Source organism: Perognathus longimembris, chromosome 1 (assembly GCF_023159225.1).
Source record: "Perognathus longimembris pacificus isolate PPM17 chromosome 1, ASM2315922v1, whole genome shotgun sequence".
Classification (NCBI taxonomy): Eukaryota; Metazoa; Chordata; class Mammalia; order Rodentia; family Heteromyidae; genus Perognathus; species Perognathus longimembris.
The window spans coordinates 146,980,004-147,003,450 of NC_063161.1; the positions used below are offsets into that span (position 1 = coordinate 146,980,004).

The window sequence follows — 23,447 nt, forward strand, 5'->3', positions numbered from 1 at the left end:
ATTTCTCAGCTCCATGAAAAAGTGACCCAAAGTGGCTGAAGCCCCCAAAATGGCCTTGAAGAGATGACCTTGACCTCTCTCTGTTTTGCCACCCGTGGTAAGTCCTTAGAAAGTCACTCTTACTACCTGAGCCTTGTTTCTTCATTCTTGAGAGAACCTAAAGTCTAGCTTTGTAGCGAGGAAGAATTTTAAGAAATTTAGGAAGTATATTTTCTGGGAAAAAAAGTTATAAGGTATGATTATTTTTAGACCAGATTGAATTCCTTAGAAGGGGGGTTGAGAAAAAGTTTCTCTTTGCAGCATAACAGAGTCTTATAGAAGAGGAACGATAGGGTTTTAAATCTCATTGTGAAAGTGGATATTGCCTTGCCTATTCTGTAGAGCAGAGCCTGCCTTTCATCCACTGAGCCCTGGAGCTGCAGTTTTAACATTATACCCTTAATCTAGAAGGAAGTTTCTGACAACCTCATCACACTGTTGAATTTTCTCCTAACCTACAGGGAATGAGTGTGCTTTTTCTCATTTTTTTCCCTAGTGTATATTAATGAGAAAGAAAGACATATAAATCCTTGCTAGACACACACACACACACACACACACACACACACACACACACTTGCATTTTGAGATTTCATTCTTTTGTGACATCAGCCTTGAAGGAGAAGGAGCTTAACTGGAGAAAGAGAATGGATGCCAAAGAGGAAATGTTCTGACAATTCCATCCTTTGGTAAAAGTCAGTCACCCATGTTGTGGAGATGACACAAATTTGGAATATTCTTTGGAGTTTGTCTACTGACTAGCTCTAAGACTCAGACAAACCTTTGTCTCTGTCATTGGCCATTACTTTTCCCATATTCAAATTAAAGGGCTAGGCTATAATAGCTGGAAGTAAACTGCTGCTGCAGTATCCCTACCAATCTAGCCTTGATCACAACAGCTCAAGGACAGGACCCAGGCCCTGAGTTCAACCCCATAACCTGAAAAAGAATACAGCTTCATTGTATCAGCTGATATTCTAGAAGCTCTTCTAATATCAGGTCCCCCCCTCCGCCTCCAAGCTGGTATGTAGCCGTGTTGAGTATTGTTTATGTATATTCCAGTTTCCTTGGGTCTCATTCTGAGAGCTCAGTGCAGAGCTGGGATCTCCATCCCTTCTCAACTCCACTCCTTTCCTGTTCTCCTTTCTTTTTATTTACCAGGATGGGAAGTGACAGGGTGCTGAGCTGAATCAATAAAGTCTCTGGATCCCCCCTCAGTTTATTGGGAGAGACAAACTCTGCAAAGCCCCTCTGTTGTGTAATATGTCACGGGTAATGTAAGAAATGCAAGTACCAGAACAGCAATGATCCGGGAAAAGCACCACCACCTTGCTAGCAGGGGAGGGGAAAAGCTTCACAAATATGTCCTCTTGTTTGCTCCAGGGCTGATAGAGCAATTCACTCTGTCAGTGAAGACCATGAGGCAATGAATGGGCAGCATGTTCAAAGAACTACATTTAATCAGCTGCATTCGGCTCTAATGTAGAATGAAGCAAAGCGGTGAGAGATGTGGCTGGAGACGTTGGCAAGGGGCCAAAAGAAGAAGGGCACTGAATGCCAGACTCTGTACAGCCTATGGTGAAACATCTACTTGTAGATTTCCGAGACACTCTCTAACACACACATAATTCCCACCCCTTCCTTTTTTTAATTTACTTCATAAAAATTCAGGCTCTAAGGACTCAAAACCCTCTAGTAGGTATAACCCTAGAACTTGCATTTTGAGGCTTAGGTCATTATTATGAAACAAAACAAAACAATCTAAATAATGGGGGCACCCTTCTCTAGGCAATCTCTACCTATCCCATGTCCTTATTTCATAGTAGATACTGAAACTCCATGCAAACAAGACTGTCTCCCTCACCCACATTACTCTGCCCAAGTCATATGCATTATTTCGAAGGACGTCTATTACAAACCTTGGGTCTCAGCTGAAACTTTCTCTTCTGGAAAAGTCCTATTTACATCTCCTCGGTTCTCCCTTGCCTCCTCACTAAAGCATGCGTTCCTTTACTCATAAAATGCATGTAAGCTTCCAGAAGCCAGGGTCTCTTAAGGACCTATTAAATGGCAGGCACTCAAGTTATAATATCTCATCTCATTCTTCCCACAATTCCAAGAGGTAAGTTTCATTCTTCTGCTTCACAGATGAGGAGCCCGAAACAGCCCGGTGGGCCAAAGGGCACAGAAGCAAAAGCTTTGAATACTGTGAGCCTCCTTGGCTTGAGTCCCCTGGCAGGGAGAAGTTGGCCTTGGTGCCTGAGTGGGTACCATGTGTCTGGGCCACTGAGCACTCACCACACATCCTGAAGAGTCCACCTGGCGATCAGACACACACTTGAAGTTGCGAGTGCAGCCTCCGTTGTTCCTAGAGCAGTCACGAACTGGCCCAAAGGAGGATAGCAGGTCATTGATGGTTTCAAAGTACGTGGACAGCATCGCTTCTTCCCTTGGAGAGAAAGGGGATGTTTAAACCACACAGACTCCTGCAACAATGTACTAAAAATTCAACGTGAGCTCATTTCCGGTGTAATCATGATTTGTTGTATTTGTGTTTATTTGTGGGTTTTTTTTTGTTTTTTCGTTTTTTGCTGGTACCGTGCTCAAGCTCGGTGCCTTGAGATCACTGTGCTTACTCTACCTCTTGAGCTACACCTTCAGCCTAGTTTTCTGCTGAGACTCAGAGGTTTTCTGCTTGGGCTGGCTTCCAACCTCAATCCTCTGATCTCAACTTCCTGAGTAGTTAGGATTACAGGAATAAGCCATCAATGCCCATCTTGATACAATCATTTGTTTTAGTTATAATCATGGAAATCACACAAATACATGGTTAAAAAGAGAAAAAGAAGTAGGTATACCATCACACAGTTCCTAAGACATGTGTGATAAAGAGAAATAGGACATTGTGCATTTTATTTCATTATTTGACATAACTTTGAGAGCTTAGGTGTGAAATATCCATCTTACTAATAAGTGAATTGTGTCTTAGAAATATGAAATGTCTTACTAAAGACCACCTTCCTTGGAAAGTGTCAAAAACAAAGTTTGTACCAAGTTTCATCTGAAAAGAAAGACTCTGTGGAGAGCTCAACTAGTGTAGTCTTTTAGAAAGACTAGGTCGAAGTCCAACAAAATCAACACTAGGAAATGTAGGAAATGGGAAATGGATACATCCATGAGGCGGGCGGGTTGGGGGGGGGACTAGGGGGACAAAGGGAGAAGGGAAGACAAATGATGAGGGGAAGGGAGAAGAGTGCAGTCAAGAATTCATTGTAAAAATGAGGGAGGAGGTAACAACTTTGACAAGAAAGGTACTCACTACCTTATACCACTTTGTACATCACTTTGACAATAAAAAAAAAGACTTCATTGTATAAAGCACAAAATTAGGATAAGGGAAGGAGTGGGGGAGGGGATGAGAATGTTGATCAAGATGCCTTATATTCATAAACTGTTTTGTTTGATGGCAACTCCTTTTTACAGCTACTGAAAGACAATGAAAAACATAAAAAAAAGTCTGTCCCTTACACGACTCTTGAATTTGGCCATATTAATTTTTACAATTTCTAGAGGTCTCTATGGCAACTGTATGATTGTATGGACCCCTACACCAACTTTATTGTGCTGACCTAGTATTCAACTCATAAAATTGAAGATATGAACCCCACAATTTATAAACAGCAAGGTGAGAACCCAAACACAGTCTGGTGCTAGGATACTAGCACATTTTTCTCAGATTATTTTATGCAAGCCGTACAGTCAGGATTATTAGCAATGATGGTTTGTAAGGTGAAGGGATTCCAGAGAAATGCATGATTCTTCCAAAATCAGGGTCCCCAAACATGAATGGACTATACAACCTTTATCTATGAATGCTAAAATTCTGTCTGAATTCTATAAGGTGGATTCTGTAATACAGAACATATAGATGAAAGTTTCTGATGCTATGTTTGGAAGAAAAAGTGCCCCCCCCCCACTGCAATAGTTGGTAGCCCACAGTGGAATATGTATGATTCCCACAGTTACAGGGAATATTACACAGACAGTAAGAAGAGACATCATCTTCATCCATGATACATGGCTCGGAGAGTACAGAGCTGCATTAAAGGGAGATGCAAAGAGCAGGAACTGCTATATTACTGGTACTGTCTATGCACCATTCTTCTTTCCTTCTCCCTTTCTTTCCCTCCTTGGGTTTTCCCACAGCTTGGATCTTCTAACTCATCTCCTGTCTCCAACCTTACCTCCTTCTGTTTTGTCTTCTTTCTGACTGCCAGTGTACCCGGTAAATCCCAGATCTAACTAGATACTAGTCGGATCAATAACTCTCTAGTACTTACAGAAGAGTCTATAAATTAGTTTCCCTGGTTTTCGAGACTTTGGTAATCTGATCCCTGACTACCCATTCAGCTATATTTATCCGGTCCTCATCTTCCTTATCCTCTATCCATATCTGCTTCTTATTCCTCGAACATAGAATCTTAGCCCAATTTACCCCAAGCAGGCTCTGAAAGTCAGTTATAGAGAGAAGGTTTGTTGTAGAGGCCCCTTAGGAAATGCATTGGTACAAAGTGATGCAGGTAGGATTGAATGAAGGATTTACAGTGTGGATTGGAAGCCTCATCTGGTCCTAGAGGGAGCTCTGGAGCTGGAGTGGCAATTTATGCACATCCCAACTTCAAGCAAAGTAGTTGGGGCTTTGCATTCTGTGCCAGATAGTCGTTGGCTAAAGGGACAGGCCCTTGACTGAGGTAGGTTCATGTGGTAGGTTCATTGCCTGGGAGAAGCAAAGCACGGGACACGGGTGGCCAAGCTGGGGAGATGGGGAAACCAGAGCTATGGAAGCAATCTGGACCTCACTCTGAACAGGTTTTCTATTTTGAACCCAACTTGTTTTGAGACCAGAAATATATCAGACCTGAGAGTTCTTGGATTTCAGTATAGTTGCATGGAATTGATTTGTTGAGATGCCCCAACTCAAAACTCCAAAATTAAAAATGTTCTGAGAACCGTTTGACCATCATTATGTAAATGGTATCTTTACCCCCTCTGAATCCTTAATCTTAATCATATTTCCTCTTCTGTCTGTGAGTCTGAATTCTTTGCTTATCAAACTGGAAGACACCTTGAAAGCTTCTCACAGCACTCATTCATTTAGTCATCATTTGATGTGCTTTCGGAGAACTTCCTATACAGTAGGGACACAGCAGTACCTTTGGGCAATAATGACCTTTGGACAAGGTCATTATTTCTGTGGCACTTGTTTATTTTCCTCTGTTGGAATTAGTTCCTTTTTCCATTGGAGCACATTATTATATTTTTCCACCTCACTTCTATGGTTTCTCAAAAACACCATAAACTTTTTAAGGAAAGGCTTGGGATTTATTCCTCCCTCTTTCCTCTCCAGCACTGAGTCTAGAAGAACACACACTAAATAATATCAGAAGAGAAGGCATAGGTGCTGTCTTCACAGGCCAGCTTTTTTTTTTTTTTTTTTTTTAGGTTTGTTTGTTTGACAGTACTGGGGCTTGAATTCAGAGCCTTTTACTCTCACTTCACTTTTTTTTGTTTTGTTCACAGTTGGCATACTATCAATAGAGCCATGCCTCCGGTTTGAAAGTTTGCTGGTTAACTGGAGATAAATAGTCTTAGGGATTTTTTAAAAAATCTATGAAGGCTTTGAATCACAATCCTCAGATTTCTGTCTCTTTAGTAGCTGGGATTACAGATATGGACAATGGTGCCTGGCCACAACCAGTCCTTCAAAAAAACAACAACAAAACAAAACACTGTCTGAGAAGGAGGTAGTCCCAATTTGTCCTATTCTGGCTACTCATCCCCTATCCTGCTTGTACAAGACTATAGATAAAGATGAAGGAGGACTGTCAGATTGTCCCTCACTTTGTAACTTTGTACAGAGGGAGGTGACAGGGGAACAAGGAGAGAGAATAAATAGTTGCCAAAATGAAGCGCTTGGGAGACTTACCAAGTTTGAATCATGGGAAGACTTAAGGATCCTGTAGAGATGTTAAGGCTATTAAAATATTAACACATGTAGAGGAGACAGAAATGGAAAATGGAGGCTATAAAGACAGGATCACAGAATGGAAGAACAAAAGAAGAGAGATATGTAGAGGTAAACTGTTAGGAAGAAAGACAAGAAACAAAGACCAGTCACCTAAGGGAAGATGAGTAAAGAGGGGTAAAGAGATGGGCAGGCAGAAAAAACAGAGAGAGACATACATAGAGGAGGGTCTTTGAGATTAAAAGGCTGGCAAGTGGAAATAGAGAATATGTATGGAAGGCAATAGAAATGAAAAGACAGACTAGAAGGAATAAGGGAACACACAGTAGTTAGGAAACAAATTAAAGGAGGAGAAAATATCAAGAAATTTGAAAGAGAGAGTATTTTGCTGGGATTTGAACTTGGGGCTTCACATTTGCTTCACACTTGCTAGGCTCAAGCTCTACCACTTGCCAACAGCACAAAAGGACTCAGACAACCATCCTTAGGGTGTAGGGCCATGAAAACCCTGAAGACAACATTGGAGGCAGGATTTGTACCTGAACATGTCCAACTCTAGAAGCCACATTTCCCCCTCTTCTTTATTCCCTCTAAGCATGTCTTTTCATCTACAAAATAGAAGTCATATCTACCTTGCTCCCAACTCTAAATTATTATGAGGATACAAGAATATGACACATAAAAACATGTTTTCTAAAGTCCAAAACCCAAGGCAATGTATTCATTATTCATTCATCAATAAATATTTTAGCATCCACTTCACCTGGGGTAGTGAGCGGATAACTGTGTGGAGTTTGCTTTGGCCTTGTTGTATCCACGTTTCTATATCTAAGTCTGGACACCGTCTAAAATGTTTCTGAGCATCTCTCTTAGCTGTCACATCCTAATCCTCTGCCCTCCCCACCAACAATACCAGTTTCTAACCTGAGTTAGCCAGCACCCACCAGCCAGCTTGGGAGAGACTGCCAGCCCCTCATTATCTATCTAGGCCCAGTACAAGAACATCACCTGAGTTCCATTTGGCCCCAGCAGCTCAAGCCCCATGCAGGGTGAGCATAAAGCCGGGCAGTGGGGAATGGATGCTGCCATGTCCTGCTGTTAATAGATACCAGGAAAGGTCTGAGGCACTCAAGGAGGTGTGAATGGGTGACTCAGATCCCAGACAGTGACAAGCCCTCCCACGAATGCTCAGTAATCACTGTCTGGTAGCTATCCACATTTGGTTTTCTGAGCTGCCGGAAAGAGCAAGGTAGAACCACACTTGATGAAGAGTCAGGCCTTCCTCCCAACCAGCAACAGGAAACATGGTGTGGATGAAAGGGAGGCTTTGTCTGAAATGTGCGTCAGACTCTCGGCTGCACTCACTGTGAGAGGTTTTGAGCCAGCTTCGTAAATTCTGAGCCTCTATATTTTCATCTGAATGAATGGGGATATTACTCCCTGGATAATGGAGTTAGTGTTGGACATAAATTAGGTAATATATGTTAAATGCTTGGCACACAGCAGTGCCATCGGCTGGTAGTAATTACTAGATGCCAGAGGCCCGCTTAGAGAATGTAAGGAGCTCAGTGGAGGACATACGAAAGAGGTCCGGGACCCCATACGGTTTATTTGCTTATTGGAAATGCTTCATGGTTGTTTAATTTGTTCTAGGCACCTGGGCTGGTACCCAGATGTCCTGAAGCATGTTCTGGGAGGGAAGAAAAAAATGTCACCCAGCAATAGAAGTGTGACAACAGGACCTTCAAAGATCTCGAAAGTGGGGGTTAGAGAGGGCTTTATAGAGGAGGCAACACTGACTCCAAGACCTAATGGATGGGTAGGAGTCCGCTGGGAGAAGAGAATTTCAGGCAGAGGGATCAGAATATGTGAAGACCTGGAGGGAGGGGAGTGTGTCACCTGATTGGACACATTTCAAGAAATGTAGTGAGGGGCTGGGGATATAGCCTAGTGGCAAGAGTGCCTGCCTTGGATACACGAGGCCCTAGGTTCGATTCCCCAGCACCACATATACAGAAAACGGCCAGAAGCGGCGCTGTGGCTCAAGTGGCAGAGTGCTAGCCTTGAGCGGGAAGAAGCCAGGGACAGTGCTCAGGCCCTGAGTCCAAGGCCCAGGACTGGGCAAAAAAAAAAAAAAAAAGAAGAAATGTAGTGAGAGGAGGTGAATGTGACAATGGGTGGGGACAGGAGGCATTGCCAGGAGCCAATGGAGAGATGGTTCTACGTACCAGGCACTGGAGATTCTGGGCTTCACCCTGTGGGAGTGATGGGCCACCACCAAAGGGATAAAATAGAGGATCTAGCTTCTATTCAGACCAAATAGTATAGATAAATTGCATATGAAATTCACAATATGTCAGTCAACGATTTACACACCACACATGTGTCCTCCTCAAATATAATGATGTAAGCGATATTGTTATCCCATTTTGTAGGAAAGGAATGCAAGACATCACTTTGAAGACTGGGCTGTTTGAGAGCTGAAAGAAACACATAGGTCAAGCTGTAGTAACATAGAGCCTGTTCCAGGGCCACTGCTCTGTAAGGATTCATGAATAAGGCTTCTGAGGTAGGGCTAGAGCACAGGGCTTCCTGGCACAAGTCTCAAGAGGCAGATGTGGGCTTTACCAAGGCCAGAGCTGTTGAGTCACGGCAATGCTATGTTCCCATGGATGCTGCTGGTCTGTGCCGCACCCAGCTTTCAGGAGAAAGGGCTGCTATCTGTGGAACACTTGGCATGAAAACCTGGACTTCGTGTGAGTCAGCTCATTCAATGATTACCACAGCCCTAGGGGATTGTGTTGTTATTCCATTTCTTTTTCTTTCAATTAAAAAAAAAAAAGATGCATGGCAGAGTGTGCTGGCACAGACCTGTAGTACCAGCATCTGGGAGGTAGAGGCAGAAGGATTGTGAGTTCAAGGCCAACCTGGGCTTTATTGTGAGATTATGGCCAGCTTGAGCTGCATTTTGATGTGGCGTCAACTACATCCTCCTATACTTGCCCCTCTCTCAAAAACAAAGCAAGGACCGGGGATGTAGTTTGATCATAATGCACTTGCATAGCATGCATGAGGTCCTGGGTTGGATACTCCTCCCTCACCCCCATAGAAAGTATAAGTCCTTACTTGTGGAACTTGGCTCTTATGGAGGCAAGAGGACTGGCAGCCTGACAGAAATCAGGCTGGAACTAAGTATGCTGTGAGGTTCTTAACTCCAGTCATCTTGGTGCTGCCTGCTTTTCTCTTTAAGATTCCTTTCCATCCATAGATTTCACGACTGTTGTTCCAGCTGACACAAAATAGTCTCCTTCCCCTAGCAATTACAGTTCATGCTAATTCACACAGAGAATGTGGAAGGCTGTGCAAAGTCGTCTTAGAGCTTCCTGAGTGTGTCTGGTATCTTTGAGTGGCTTGTAACTTCCTGCATCCCGAGAGCCCCCTCCCACACATCCCAAGCACAATGGGCAGGTCACAGCTGTTCTGTGAATAAGATCAGCACTGGAGAAAGAAGAGGAGGAGGAGGAGGAAGAGGAAGAGAAGAGAAAGAGGAAGAGGAGCGGAGAAAGAAGAGGAAGGGGAGAAAGAAGAAGAGAAGAGGAGAAGGGGGGAGGAAGAGGAGGGCGAAGAGGAGAAGGGGGAGGAGGAAGAGGAAGGAAGAGGAGGGAGAAGAGGAGGGGACAAGTAAGGCCTATCAGCTGTGTGGTCTTGGGAATAAAAAGAAGATGATTATGATGTACAGTGGCTATCTGTGAAACAGAGACTGAAATATTCAATTTACAGGGTCGTGGGTTCAGGGCTCAATGAGTTACAAGATATGAAAACTCCTCAGCATTACTAAAGCCACAACTGTGTTCTTGATAAAGGGCTGCCATGTTTGGAAATGCACTGGTTCCTTTGGCAGCTATTTTCCCAGCATCCACCCTTTGTGGGGGAAATTAGAGGTACAGAAAAGAACCAAAGACACATGGGCTTTGTCCTCTGGTATCTTACAGTTCATTCATGGAATCAGAGTCGCACAGCAAGAGCAGCCGGATGAATATCTGTACCCAAGCCTGTGTTCGTGTGCACATACCTGTGTCTCTCTCTGTGCCATTCCACCATGCCTGTGCTTTCATTGGTACCTAAGTCTGTGATTGCAAACTGTGATCGATGCCACCGTGACATTCTGTGTACTGTGACAGTAGGTGGCAGCGCGATCAATCTAATCTAAGGAGTTGGGTACAGATAGATTTCCCTGGAGACTGTTGGGCCCTGAGCCAAACCAGACTGTGCCCTGGTGCAAAGTTTGCCACCAGGGATTCCCCAAGTGTATTGAGATGAAATTCATCCCATCTCCATCCCCCACAGTGACTGTGGCGTCCCCCTGTTCTCTAGGGGGCACGGAGGTGTTCTCCATCATCTTATTCTTTTAATTGTTCTGAGTACTCAGTAATAGAAAAGTCTCCTCCTCGGCCACAGCCTTTTCTCCCTCCCTTGCAAATCCCATCATTATTTTTAAAAAGGAACCAAAAAGAAAAAAAAGGTTCAATGACAAATGATAAGGCTTGAGGATTATTTATTCATGAAATACCCACAGGAAGTCACAGGGAGCTCCTCACAGCTCTCCTCTGAGAGGGAAGCTCATTAAGATGGGCGCCCAGGGTGGGAGGCCTAGATTGTCAGCTCAGGAAAGCAACACTCCCCCCCCCCCCCCATCCTAGTTAGGAGTGCACCCTGCTGCATAAGAGTCTGAGAGGCTTCGGTGGCCTGGGATGGCAGATGAGCCAGGAGAGCCCCTTCTTAAGAGAGCGGATGAGGCTGCTTCCTCTGGCAGGAGAGCACCAACCTGGGAAGTCTGAGTATACAATGTGGGCCCAGCTTGGTCATCTTCTGCTGTGTGTCTCTGGGTGACCCTGTGCCCTCTCTGGGTACAATGGCACAATGGATATTGGTACACTGATGGGGTGACCTCTAAGGATTCTCTCAGCTCAAATCTTCAATAACATTATGCATCTCCCCACCCCCACCCCCGAAGGCTAATAGCGTCTTATAATTGTCAATGAACAACTTCAAAAAAAAAAAAAAGATAACCGGGGAAATGCAAGAAAGGAGACAGAAGGCGGAGAGAATTATTTCGTTCTTATCATTTCACACCTGAGAAAAATCAAGGGACTCCCACAACCAGCAGGGAAATCAGAAATTCACACAAGCCTATTACTATGTGGAAGTCCAGGGCTTAAAACCAAGCCTTCCCACTGATTAGCTCAGAGAGCTAAGAGAGCTATCTCAGATTCTCCCTAGAACAATTACGGATAATAGTAACTGATTCTTAGGTTACCAGGAAGATTCAGAGGTAATAAAAACCCCATAAAGGCTGATCCTCAGTTGTGTACTTCTTGCCACCTGTGCCTTCAACTATACCTGGGCTGGGTGTGGTGGCCTGTAATCTCAGTACTTGGGAGGCTAAGGAGGGCAACTGAGAGTTCAGGGTCAGCTTGGGCTACCTAGGGAGACCACCCCTCCCTCAAAACACACACACACACACACACACACACACACACACACACACACACACACACACACACACACACCAAACCAGTGCTTAGGAACAGTCAAGGAGACCATGACCCTTTGTTCTCTGTGTCCTAGGTTTGTCTCGCTCAACATCACCAGTTTCTTTATTTTTATTTTTTATTTTGGTCGGTCACGGGGCTTGAACTCAGAGGTTGGGCACTGTCCCTGAGCTTTTTTTTTTTTTTTTTTTTAATTTTTGCTCAAGGCTAGTGATCTACCACTAAGAGCCACAGCTCCACTTCCAATTTTCTGGGGGTTAACTGGAAAAGAAGGGTCTCATAGACTTTCTTACCAGACCTAGCTTTGAACTGTGCTCCTCAGATCTCAGCCTCCTGAGTAGGTAGGATTATAGGCATGACCATGCCCAGAACCAGATTCTTATGAAAAGAATGAATAAAGAGATAAATATGTGAATCAGAAACTATTTGTAAAGCACTGAGCCTAAAAACAAAGCTCAATCGATGGACTTTGATTATTGGAGTGATTGTTAGCAACAATAACAGGCTCTTCATCAAGCCTAAAAAATGTTCATTCCCAGGGAATTATCTTGGATCTTAAACCGGTGCATCCAATGAAGATCCAGGACCCACCTCTTACAATCTTGTTTTATATGCACCAAATCAAATTCATAAGCATTCCAAAAGAAATCATCTATCAAAATCTTTTTTTCGAAGCTACTTGTAATATAATAATATATATGCTTCTTTAGTGACACATTAAATAAAGAGATCTAGTCGCAGATGTAATAATCACCATAAATTCAAAGTCAGGATGAGCATAAACTATATTTGAAGACAAGGAGAAAAAATGAAATATAATATCAAACCATATGTAGCTTCCTTTGGGGACAAAGTCACTGGTGCTGTAAATGCACTTACGTTTGTTGTCTGTTTGTAAGAAAGAGGATTATTGAACATTCAATCAGAAGCTGGTGAAACTGCAGATAGATTAATTTCATGGACCTCCACCCGCCTGGACCAGGGTTCCAAGGTCCTGCCTAGGCTGACAGTTTCCTGGAAAAAGCTTTTCCCTGAGCCCGTGTTACTTTATGGATATAATAAGAAGCTGGAGTCTAGATAGGAAGAGACAGGAAATTAAAACTCATCTCTGATCACACCCACATAATTGCATCCTGGAGAGGTGTGCACACATGGTATGAAGAAAGAACAGATTTTTTGCCTTTGGAAAACACAAACATTTAAAGCCCTCAGGGAGTGAATGACCTCCTGTCAGATCTCCATTTTCCTCAACTGTAATTAAATCATGGAAAGACTTCCTGAAAGGGTGCTGGGTGGGTAACTGTGTAAAAGAAGACAACACAACCTAGGCATAATGTCAATACTAGCCCCTCTCCCCTTCTGTTCCTTCCAGGGGAGAAAACAACAACAACTTTTCTTGGGTCTCCCACACTGAGAAGGGCTGAGGTACCATGGTGGAGGTGCATTTTAAAATTTCTTCAGCATCTACGGCAAGTTAGGCCTTCTCTAGATGTTCAGCCCTCAGAGGCCCCTTCCCTGAGAAAGTGCATAGGCTGGATCAAAGACAGGAAGGGAGAATTCGAGCTGAGCAATGGTGGCTTGCACCTGTGAACCTAGCTACTCAGGAGGCTCTGAGATCTGAGGATGGCCATTTGAGCCATCTTGGGCAAGAAAGTCCTTGAGATTCTTATATCCATTTAAACACACACACACACACACACACACACACACATCTCGATGTAGAGCTGTGACTCAAGTGGTAGTGCTCTAGCCTTAAGCACAAAAGCTCAGAAACAATGACCCTGAGTTCAAGCCCCAGTACAGGCACAGAAAAAGGAAAAAGGAAAAAGAAAATAAGCACTGGTGACATAAAGCCCTGATGCCTTCTTGGTCTGGCTGGGGAAGGCTTCCTGGAGGAGGAAGTGCTATAGCGGGAAACAAGGAAGCGGAAGACAACGATGGAAAGGAAGGAAGTACTAGTGTTAGAGGGCAATACAAACAAGGCACAGGATGAGAAGCAAAAAAGGAGGAGGAAGGCTGCAGAAATAGGCAGAGTCCATTATTTATTACACTGTGGTAATGGCTTCACAGGTAAGATGCAGAAATTCTGTAAGGACCTAGGACGGGAGATGGCTGAAACCTTATAGAAGACAATGAGGAGGGCCTTGGTACCATCTGTAATCCCTTGGTGACTTATGGCCAAATTAGCCAAGAACAGAATAACATAAAAAGCACTGGATCAAGAGTCCAGAGACGCAGGTTCCAAACTGTTTTGAATGGAATCTTAATAGGAAATGCTTTAGATCTCATTGGTTCTTCCTGTAGGAGAAGGCTCAAGAGGCACTGTCACTTAGCTAGCCTGCTTTTGGTAGATCTCAGAGAAAGTGTTCTAATTCTATTTTTGTGTGTTTGTTTTTTCAGTTGGTCGTGGGGCTTGAACTCAGGGCATGGATGCTGTCCCCAAGCTTTTGTGCTCAAGGCTAGCATTCTACCACTGTGAGCCACAGTGCCACTTTCAGTTTTCTGGTGCTTAGTTGGAAATAATGGTCTCACAGACTTTCCTGCCAGACTGGCTTCAAACCATGATCATCAGATCTCAGTCTCCTGAGTAGCTAGGATTAGAGTTATGAGCCACCAGTGCCCACCTGTGTACTAATTCTTTACACTGCTGGAATATATTACTTCCCGTGAAGCACAAGCTAGCTATTGTGTGTGGGTGGGGGGGGGGGAGAGGATATCCTTTATGCTTAAAGAGGTTATGCTTAGGAGAAAAAAAACACTGGAGACAGAGAAATGATTCAGTGACATACCTAATTGGTGACTAAACTGCCAAGTTGGATTCAGCAAGTACAAGATTCTGTTTTAATAATCCCTCACATGTGTGCAGGGCTATATAACTTTCCAATGGATGGCATACACTTCATTTTGGAGGGGAGGGGGCCTCATGTTGCTCTGTTCACTTAATAGATGAAGAACTGAGTCCCAAGAGGGGAGGGAGAATCACTAGTTCAAATCAAACCTTGGGATTTGTTGTGACTGTTGGTGATGATGAGGGTGGTGATGGTAATGATGATGGCAAGTTATGGTGATGCTGGTTATGGTGGTGATGAAAGTGGTGGCAATAATGATGGTTGTGGTGGCATGAGGTTAAGCTTGGAGAAAAGAAGCTTTAAATGTTCCTGGAGAATGTTATTAGTTCTTTGAAGGAGAGCTTCTCTACCTACACAGCCTGGAAGATTATAATCCCGAGGGAGGAAAAGACAGACCAACTGAGAATACACTGGGAATGAATATGCCAGGAGATAAAATTCCACGTGTTGTTGGAATGAAGGGAATAAGGAAATGTGGGAAGAAGTGGCATGACTTCAAGTGTGGGAAAGCCCAGAAGGATCTGAGCAGGAGGAATCTGAGTTGCAGTTTGTGAGAGACACTGGGTGGCTCTGACCACAGCTTCCTTATTTGTCAAACAGAGATCACAGCACCTATCTACAGGGTTGACAGGAAAGCAAAATGAGATAAGCCACTTAAAGAGCCACATGCATGACCAGGCACAGAACACTATCTAACCAGTATAAATTCTCTGTTATTGCACTTCTCAGTCTGAACCTGGGTGGCTGCTGCCTTTGCATGGTGTTGACATATTAGAATAAAGCTCAATTTCCCAAGAGGTTCCGCTTATGTAGAACACAGGGCATGTCTGCTTGGCTGAAAAAAGGATTCTATAAAATAAAAATCAAAGGCAGGGAATCACTGAGTCCAATCTGTCAGCTACTTACAATATAAAAAATAGTAGACAGTGAGTTATGGGAATTAAACACTACTTAGTTAATTCATTTGCTGAATAAGTACTAATGGTATGTTGAATTATCAGGGTTGTCTGTAGGACAATTTAATAAACTTTTATGTGATGAAAAATCACCAAGTAATTGCCCACTGATCACCAATAATTATAAGACTGTTAGGTATTTCATGCCTTAATTTCTTTAGAAACAATGAAATAATTATCGAATTATCCATTCATCCACCTACCCATCCATCCATCATTCTAAAATACTATGTATTAAATATCTACCTCCTTTGTCATATACTATGAGCTGTCGGTAATTCACATACAAATAAAGTCATGACCTCTGGGTCCAGCAAAGTAGGAAAGACATGGGAAAAAGATTATGAGAAATTTGAACAGGAGCTCAGAAATGGAAAAGGATTTGGGGAGCAAGGTTGATGTATGGATTAAGAAAGGCTTCAGATATTTTGCATCTTTGAAACTTGAATTGCATGCATGAATATGCTTATTCAGAACGAAATTATTTTATAATTTTGTAATGGCACCGAGGGAAAAAGATAAAAGAAAAGTGGAGACAGAAAAGGAGAAGAAAGGAGAGGCACAGAGGATCATAGACTGAATATAATCACTGTATTTCAACATTGTTCCTAGTAGAAAGTCAAAAGATAAACAAGACTAGATTACAAAGAAAGTGGGGCTGAAGAATTGAGAAATTTCAATTAGACAGTGTTCCAAGAAATTGCTTATGTCTTAATTTCCATCTACTTCATAAGAAGGTATTGAATTTCTTCAATCAAGTGGGCAAATATTTCTGTCAAATGATATTCTCAGTTCAGTTGGGGGGTATAGTGGAATGCTGTTTTCCTATTCTATTTGTGGTATTATAGCTTGCCAAAATTTATGGAAAGTAATCTTGCAAAATGTATCAAGACTCCTAAAGTGTTTTTACATTTTGACTGAATGATTACAGCAATAAATTCTAGAGGAAAAATGAGCAATGCAGGTAAAGACGCACACACAAAGATGTTCATTGCAGCATTGTCTATCATGTAGCTTAAAGTGGAATGGCCTAAATATCCAACAGAGAAGAAACAAGCATAGATATTATGCCATTCATGCAGACAATAGGATGCAATATGAAGTGCTAACGTCATTATTTCATCTGTAGGTAATTGTATGGAAAACTTTATGTTATGCAATTTTGAAATGCAAGGGAAAAATCAAACAGACATGAATACATATGTACACATAATGGAGAGTTTAAGGAGACTACATCTAACAGGATGATGTGTGGAGAGAGGTGTGAGATCACACAGTAGACTTTAAACAATATTTATGCCCCCTCCTGGTACCAGCATCCTGTTTGGCTTTGTGGGAAATCCTGTGTGTACAAGCACATGAGCTACTGTTGCACAGATTTGTCACTTAAGATATCTTCAAGTCCTCTGGCTTACAGATGAGCAGGTGAACGATGTTTCACCTGAATCAGGATTGAGGATTATAAAAGAAATCAATCATTCTCAAACTCTTTGTGCCGTTCTACCCCGTTGGAAGTTAGCTATTCAAGGTACCCCCTTCAAGGTAAGTCTACTTTGCTTTGCTGATGGTTGACATGGGTCGGCTATTTATGGCAAACTAAAACATAAATAGGACTAACTACAAGCAGTCACAAAACACTTCTGTGCACAGCTTCTAGATTTGATGTATCGCACCCTGAGCAGCAGAAGAGCGGGACAAAGATCCTAGGAAAGTGTGTTAAGAGAAGATGCTGAGGTTCAAGTGGTCAGACAAGAGGGATGCTTGAATTATATAATTTAAGAGCTACCAGTAGTGGGCTAAAGGAGTCTTCCTACTGGCTATGTCTCTAACCTAGACAGTATGGAGAAATGAAGAGGGAAAGAGAAAATTTGAGAAAAAACATGCAAAGCATGGTGGTCAGTGCCCATTAAGTCACTAGAAGAATTCAATCTTACTTATTGCCAGATGGGCTCGATCAGGTAATCCTTGTCTCTTGCAAATCGAAAACCTCAGCACAGGCTACTTTCCCTCTATCTCGACATGGTTGTTCCTCTGTTTGTGAGTCCATGTCTAATCTCTTTCTATAAGGGTACCTAGACAGCTTTGCTCTTCTTTTGATGGACCATATGCAATCTGTCATATTTCTTGGCTTGTAGGTGCAGTGGTATGACCTCTGCCTTCACATTTATTTCCTGCTCTGCTTCTGTGCATATCCATCTTGGAATCTCTCAAGAAATCTGGATCAATCAGACTGGATAAAGGCCAATTGCAATGACTCCATTTTACTGTAACCACATGTTTTTCAAATCCAGTCACATATTGTGTAACTGGGGGGGTCCAGAGTCCTAAATAAACATTTTGGAGGGGCACCATTCAGCTCCTAGCATGTCCTTTTTCTGAGCTTCGGTTTCCCTATTTAGAATTGGAGTTGTTGCTTCTCATTTGTAGAAAAGCGTGTCCACTCATTCAATCCCACTCCATCAATTATTCATTCATTTCTCCACTGCCTCTTGAGAATGCTGACTGCTATCATTTGGGCCTAACCATTAGGCCTAGGCTTGTTCAGGAATATATGGAAAATTGTGTTTTATTTTTCTTTTTATAGAAAGGATTGGTGGACTTTTTTGTACCAGTCAAGGTAGGCAAGTAAACTGAGGACCACTCACTTCGGGGGGGGGTTCCTATCTCTAGGTCTTCAGGGTCTATGATGATGTGTACTTTCAGAATAACAAAAATGGCCAGTGTTGGCTACAGAGCCACTGTCTGCGAGAAGTATAGAATAAGAGAGATCTAATGATCTGACATAGGGCTGCTCTGCTGGTCTTGTTCTCGACCAGGCCATGATTTTCCTGCTAGGAGGTTAGAGCAGAATGAGTGTGTGGGAGGGAGCAGTGCAGGAAGTGCTGGTGCATGAATGATTTCAAAGACATACTGCATAGCAGTATGGAAAGCCCAGCCCTCCTGCCACTGTTTTCTTCCTTCTTTTTCTGGTAGGAGAAGAATTAGGAATGTCCCAAAGACAAAAGACATATAAGTGAATATCTATCATGTGATAGGAATTGTTCTAGGTAGAGTGAAGAAGGCTGGATGTAGTATAGTGCTTTTCCCTCAAGATGCTTAAATTTTAGTGGTGGGGGGGAGACTCAAACGAGGGGATTGAAGAGGGAGGCAACCTAGGTATTAAGAGTTGCTGTGGTCGGTGAAAACTAAGGTGGGCTGTACTGGTTTTTATTTTGTCCTGAACTGGGACTGGAACTTGGTATCTGATGCTTTTAGTCGTTGGAAGGTCCTCTACCACCTGAGTCAAGCCTCCAACCCCTGGAAAGGCTTCCTGCATGAGGTTGTGAAGGTGTAGGGTTGTGGGATTAAGAAGGTAGAGCGATTAGCACAACATTTGGCATGAAGCAAATGCTCAGTAAATTGCTGCTGTTGATGTTGTTATTGTTAATTATGTTCTAAATTCCTTGCCTGAATATGAGGACATTATGCCTAATTCATAAGGTTGTTGAATAGATTAAATTTGGAAAAGCATATAAATAAACTTGCATGACAATTTCAATGATCACTGAGTGCCAAGTAGGCACTCTGTTTTAGATGGCAGATGAGGACCCCCTGAAGAGATGGCTTTTGAGAAAAGACAGGAAGGGAATACTGAAAACAACCAGTCTGGTAAAAGCATGTTGAGGGTAGAGGAATCAGCAGGTGCAAAGGCCCAGAGTGAGGCAAGTTGGGCTGGTCCATGATGAAGGGAAAAGCATGGGCCAGATCACAAAGCTCTTGGGGGGTAAACATAAGGACTTCGGGTTTTATTAAACAAAAGCATTGAAGGGTTTTGAACAAGGACTGAGAGGATCCTGTTTACTGTGACCATCATGCATAAGTAACTAATATGCGTCAACTCATTTGGGAGGAACTGGTAACAATAATATTTATTTATTTATTTTTTTATTTTTATTTTTTTTAGAATCAACAAGACCCAATTTATTATCACTAAATTCTACCAATAATATTTATTTTTGGCACAGCATGAGATCAGCAGTAACAAAGAAAGTGTCTACCCTTCACTCTGTAGTAAATGTATTCAGTGTCTGCTATATGAGTGGGGAATCCCACTTACTTGAGAGGCTGACGTTGGGAAGCTCATAGTTTGAGGCTAGCCCAGCCAAAGTTCAGGTGGACTCATCTCAACTAATAACAGAGTGTGCTGTGCAAACCCATCATCCTAACTACACATCAGGATGCCTAAACTGGGAGGATCACAATCTAGGCTGGCCCAGGAGGAAAAGGAGCCGTATCTTCAAAATAACCAAAGCCAAAAAGACTGGAAGTGTTGTGGCTCAAGCAGTAGAGCGCCTGCCTTCACAAGCATCAACCTCCAAGTGCAAACCCAAGTACTGAAAAACAAAATGGTTCTACTCTGAGGGTGTGTGTGTGTGTGTGTGTGTGTGTGTGTGTGTGTGTGTGTGTGTGTGTGTGTGTGTCCGATACAGTAAAGCAGACAGAGGCTATGACAATGCACTGCTCTTAAGGATCTGACAATGGGTCAACTGACACACAGTAAGGAAGGGGGCTCAGTCAGTTGTTTTCATTAGATATGGAATCATCTACTGTATCATTCATATTTTTATCTTCCTTGCTCCAAAAGTAAAAGCAATAAAATCCACCAGAGACAGGTTTTGTAGAAGAGGAGGCAGGCGAAGGAAATGAAAAAGAAGAGGAGGGATCTGTGATATGACGTATACCCCCTCTTCCCTGGTCTATGTCTCTGTCTTTCTCTGCCCAGCTGTCTCCTGTATCTCTCTGTCTCTGCCTGTCTTTCTCCCCTTTTCCTTCTCTCCCATGTCTGTTTAGTGGAATCCTTTTACCTCCCAGAGCCCAGCTCAATGATGCCCTCTTCTTTGAATCCACAAGCCCCTTTCCCTCCACTCCACAGTGGCTGGACTGCTACTGTCCCACTCTCCTCCGTGGTCCTCAGGTCCCTCTCTATTGAGGCCCATGCTCCTGCACAGAAGTATATTGTTTGTTTACTCCCATGGTTCATTCTGCTCTTTTATTTGTGAACCCTCACGGATCAGCACCAGGCCTGCTGTGTGGCTGGTGTAATAAATATTTGGGGAAGAAAGACAGGAATGGGGAAAGGAAGGGGGGGGAGGGAAAGGAATCCAATTCCTTCCTCCTCCTTTCCTAGATAACGCTAAAGCACATTTCAACCAGTCAGCGCTGAGTTTATTGATCAACATTTCTGAGATATTGCACTGAGTTTCTATTGACAGAAATAACTGGCAGGCAAGCAGGGGCGGGTGGGGATGGGGGGAGCGAGAAATATGCTGACAGCCAGCAAATCATAACCCCAGTATTGGAATGCCTGTCTATGCCAAGGGGGACAATCATTAATTTCCTGTTCCTTCACAGTTACATTTCTTGGGTTGACTGACAAGTTCATCTGGCCTTTTATAAATAAACTCCCTCCTCATTCCATGTTTCTAACCGCACCTGCCACCCAGATGATCGGCCGCCTGGGACTCACATAAACATCTCAAATTGCTAGCAATAGCTCAACATGGTAGTTAAGGGAAATCGTCTCGATATTGTAAGATATGATCATGAGAGCCTACTTTCCCCTGCACTGTATGCATCTGAACTCCATGCACCGCATTGGCAAAGGTATCAGTCATTGTTCTCCCCTACATTTAAATAAGTGACACCCAAATACATAACTATATGCCTGTAGGCTTAGAGAACTTGAAATAGTCCCCTACCAAAGCTGTGTGTGTGTGTGTATGTGTGTGTGTGTGTGAGAGAGAGAGAGAGAGAGGAAGAGAGAGAGAGAAAGAGAGATAGAGAGAGAGAGAGAGACTCAGAGAAAGTCACCAAGTCATGTCAGAAAAATGGGAATACCTTAGTGGCACTGCTGACAGGAAGACCAGAGGATGATGGAAATAGACTCTGTGTCTTAGGGAAAGACACTTCTGATATTACCCCATCTTATCTCATAAAGTGTCTATGGCCATCTCTCTCTAGCACAGAGAAGAAAACAGGATGTGACCTATTTTGGGGAGTTGTGCTTGAGGCAAATGCTCACATAAGGAAAATATGTCCTCAAATCTCATTAGTGATTGTGTGCCTTCTGCCTGGCCTCAGATTCCATTTGGTGCCAGTGACTTCAAGGTTATCACAGGACGCATTTAGCTGTCAGCTGGGCTTTCTATGAACAAAGTAATTCCGGTTTATCTAGAAATGATTTGGGGACCTCCAGGACACATCAAAGCAAAGTTCTTGGATGCCACTCCCTGGCATTGATGTGCCTAATGTATTCACTGTGGAGTTTGTTTTGCGAGCATTAGCCAGAGGTACCTTGACATTTGTATTAGTATAAAATTCCTCCTAAAGACAGTTTGTGTTTTGAAAAGGTTTTTGAGTTGCACTAACTCTGCACTCAGGTGGGGAAATTTCTGTGGAAAGCTAATCAGCCATGTGGTAGGAGCTTTGAGGCCATGGCACTGAGATATTTTTCTTTTGTTCACTCAACAGACATTTACAAAATACCTGCCAGTGTGTTTTGCTGCTCTTCAGTCACTGAAGCCCTTTGGTTGCTTCTTTACAGTAGGGAGGACGACATTAGTATGATAATAGTGTTTATGCAGTTGCTTAGAATATGTGAGATAGGGAATGAGGCAATTAGCACACACAATTTTCTGCCACACAGTATGAAGTAACAACTAGGTTTACCCTTATGTTAGAGATGAGGAAAGAGAGACACTGTGTGCCACAGGGACACACACAAAGTCTCTGAACACACAAATGAAGGATCTAGGATAGGAATGCTATAGGGTCTACTGATAATGGACTTCTAGCACTGAAATATCAGTTGGACTCTGAGTCAAGTGTGGAGGTAGTGTGTGATTTTAGCTTGTGATTTACCATTGTTCTCCATTTCTGTATGTATTCCATCTCAGACTGAGGATGCTTTCGTATCAAGTATTTAAAAATTGGTTTGGAGCCAAGTGCTTGGATTATAGCCAAGCTATAAAATCCTAGCTATTCTGGAGGCTGACAAGAGAGGATTGAGGTTCAAGGCCAGCCCTGTGAAGAACAGTCTATGAAATACTTACCTCCAATTAACCAGACCAAGAATAGGAAGCAGAAGTGTGGCTCAAGTGGTAGAGTACTAGCCTTGAGTATAACAAGCCAATGAAAGAACTTGAGGCCATGAGTTCAAGCTTCAGTACTGGGTACATGTGCACGTGTGTGTATACACACACACACACACATACACACACCTGTTTCGACTGAAAAGCACTGACTCCTTACTTGGGAATCTCAAATTAACTAAAAGGAGAAAGTTCAGTATTCTTGCTTTCATTTTTGTATCTGCTTTTGCTCTAAGCCATTCACCTTGAAGTCCACTTTGGAATTCTGAAGGATGGGACTAGCTGGCAACAAGAAGGGATGGAAAAACACTGCCCAAAGGAAGGACACAACAGAGACTCCTCAGGACAGACTTCCCTCCAGGCAATGCCAATTTGTTTATCCTGACCAGGTTGCTCCCCTTGACTTCTCTGGAACTCCTTTCAGATGTCTTGTCTGAACATAGGAATAACCAGACTACATTTGTGGCTGGGACTGTTAATAAGAAATACCTTTTACTTTCTGCTCCAAAAATTCCTTGTCTACTCAAAGCTTACGCTCATTCCTGGACCCAGAAGATGGCCTTCAGTGCTTCTTTGTTCTCTTCCTGTGTCGTTTATGACCTGCATAATAAATGTCTTTTTCCTGTCACTCACCATTACCTCTATCTTTATTTTGCCTGCTAAGTATGACCAAAGCTGACACTGGAACTCCAGAGGTTGAGCCTAAGTACTAAGACTCTGGTTGTAATTGGACTTAGGAAGTTTACCTTATGATGGTATTAATAATGGTATGTAATCAGTAGAAACATCATTTCACATTTGGAAGCGTGATCTTTTCCTAGGATAGCAATAGGTGGTATACCATTCATTGTGGACCCTGGGCAGCACTTCAGCTCCCAATCAGGCCTGAAACTGCT

General features: G+C 42.9%; 1 protein-coding gene across 3 annotated transcripts in view; it reads right to left on the minus strand.

Moving 5' to 3' along the window:
* Positions 1 to 23,447, minus strand: part of Astn2 (astrotactin 2) — an 861,877-nt gene that overhangs the window by 346,293 nt on the left and 492,137 nt on the right. For all 3 annotated transcript variants that reach the window (XM_048340549.1, XM_048340540.1, XM_048340532.1), the window contains one exon: positions 2,338 to 2,488. In XM_048340549.1, coding sequence (XP_048196506.1) covers positions 2,338 to 2,488 — 151 coding nt within the window. The remainder of the gene's footprint in view (positions 1 to 2,337; positions 2,489 to 23,447) is intronic.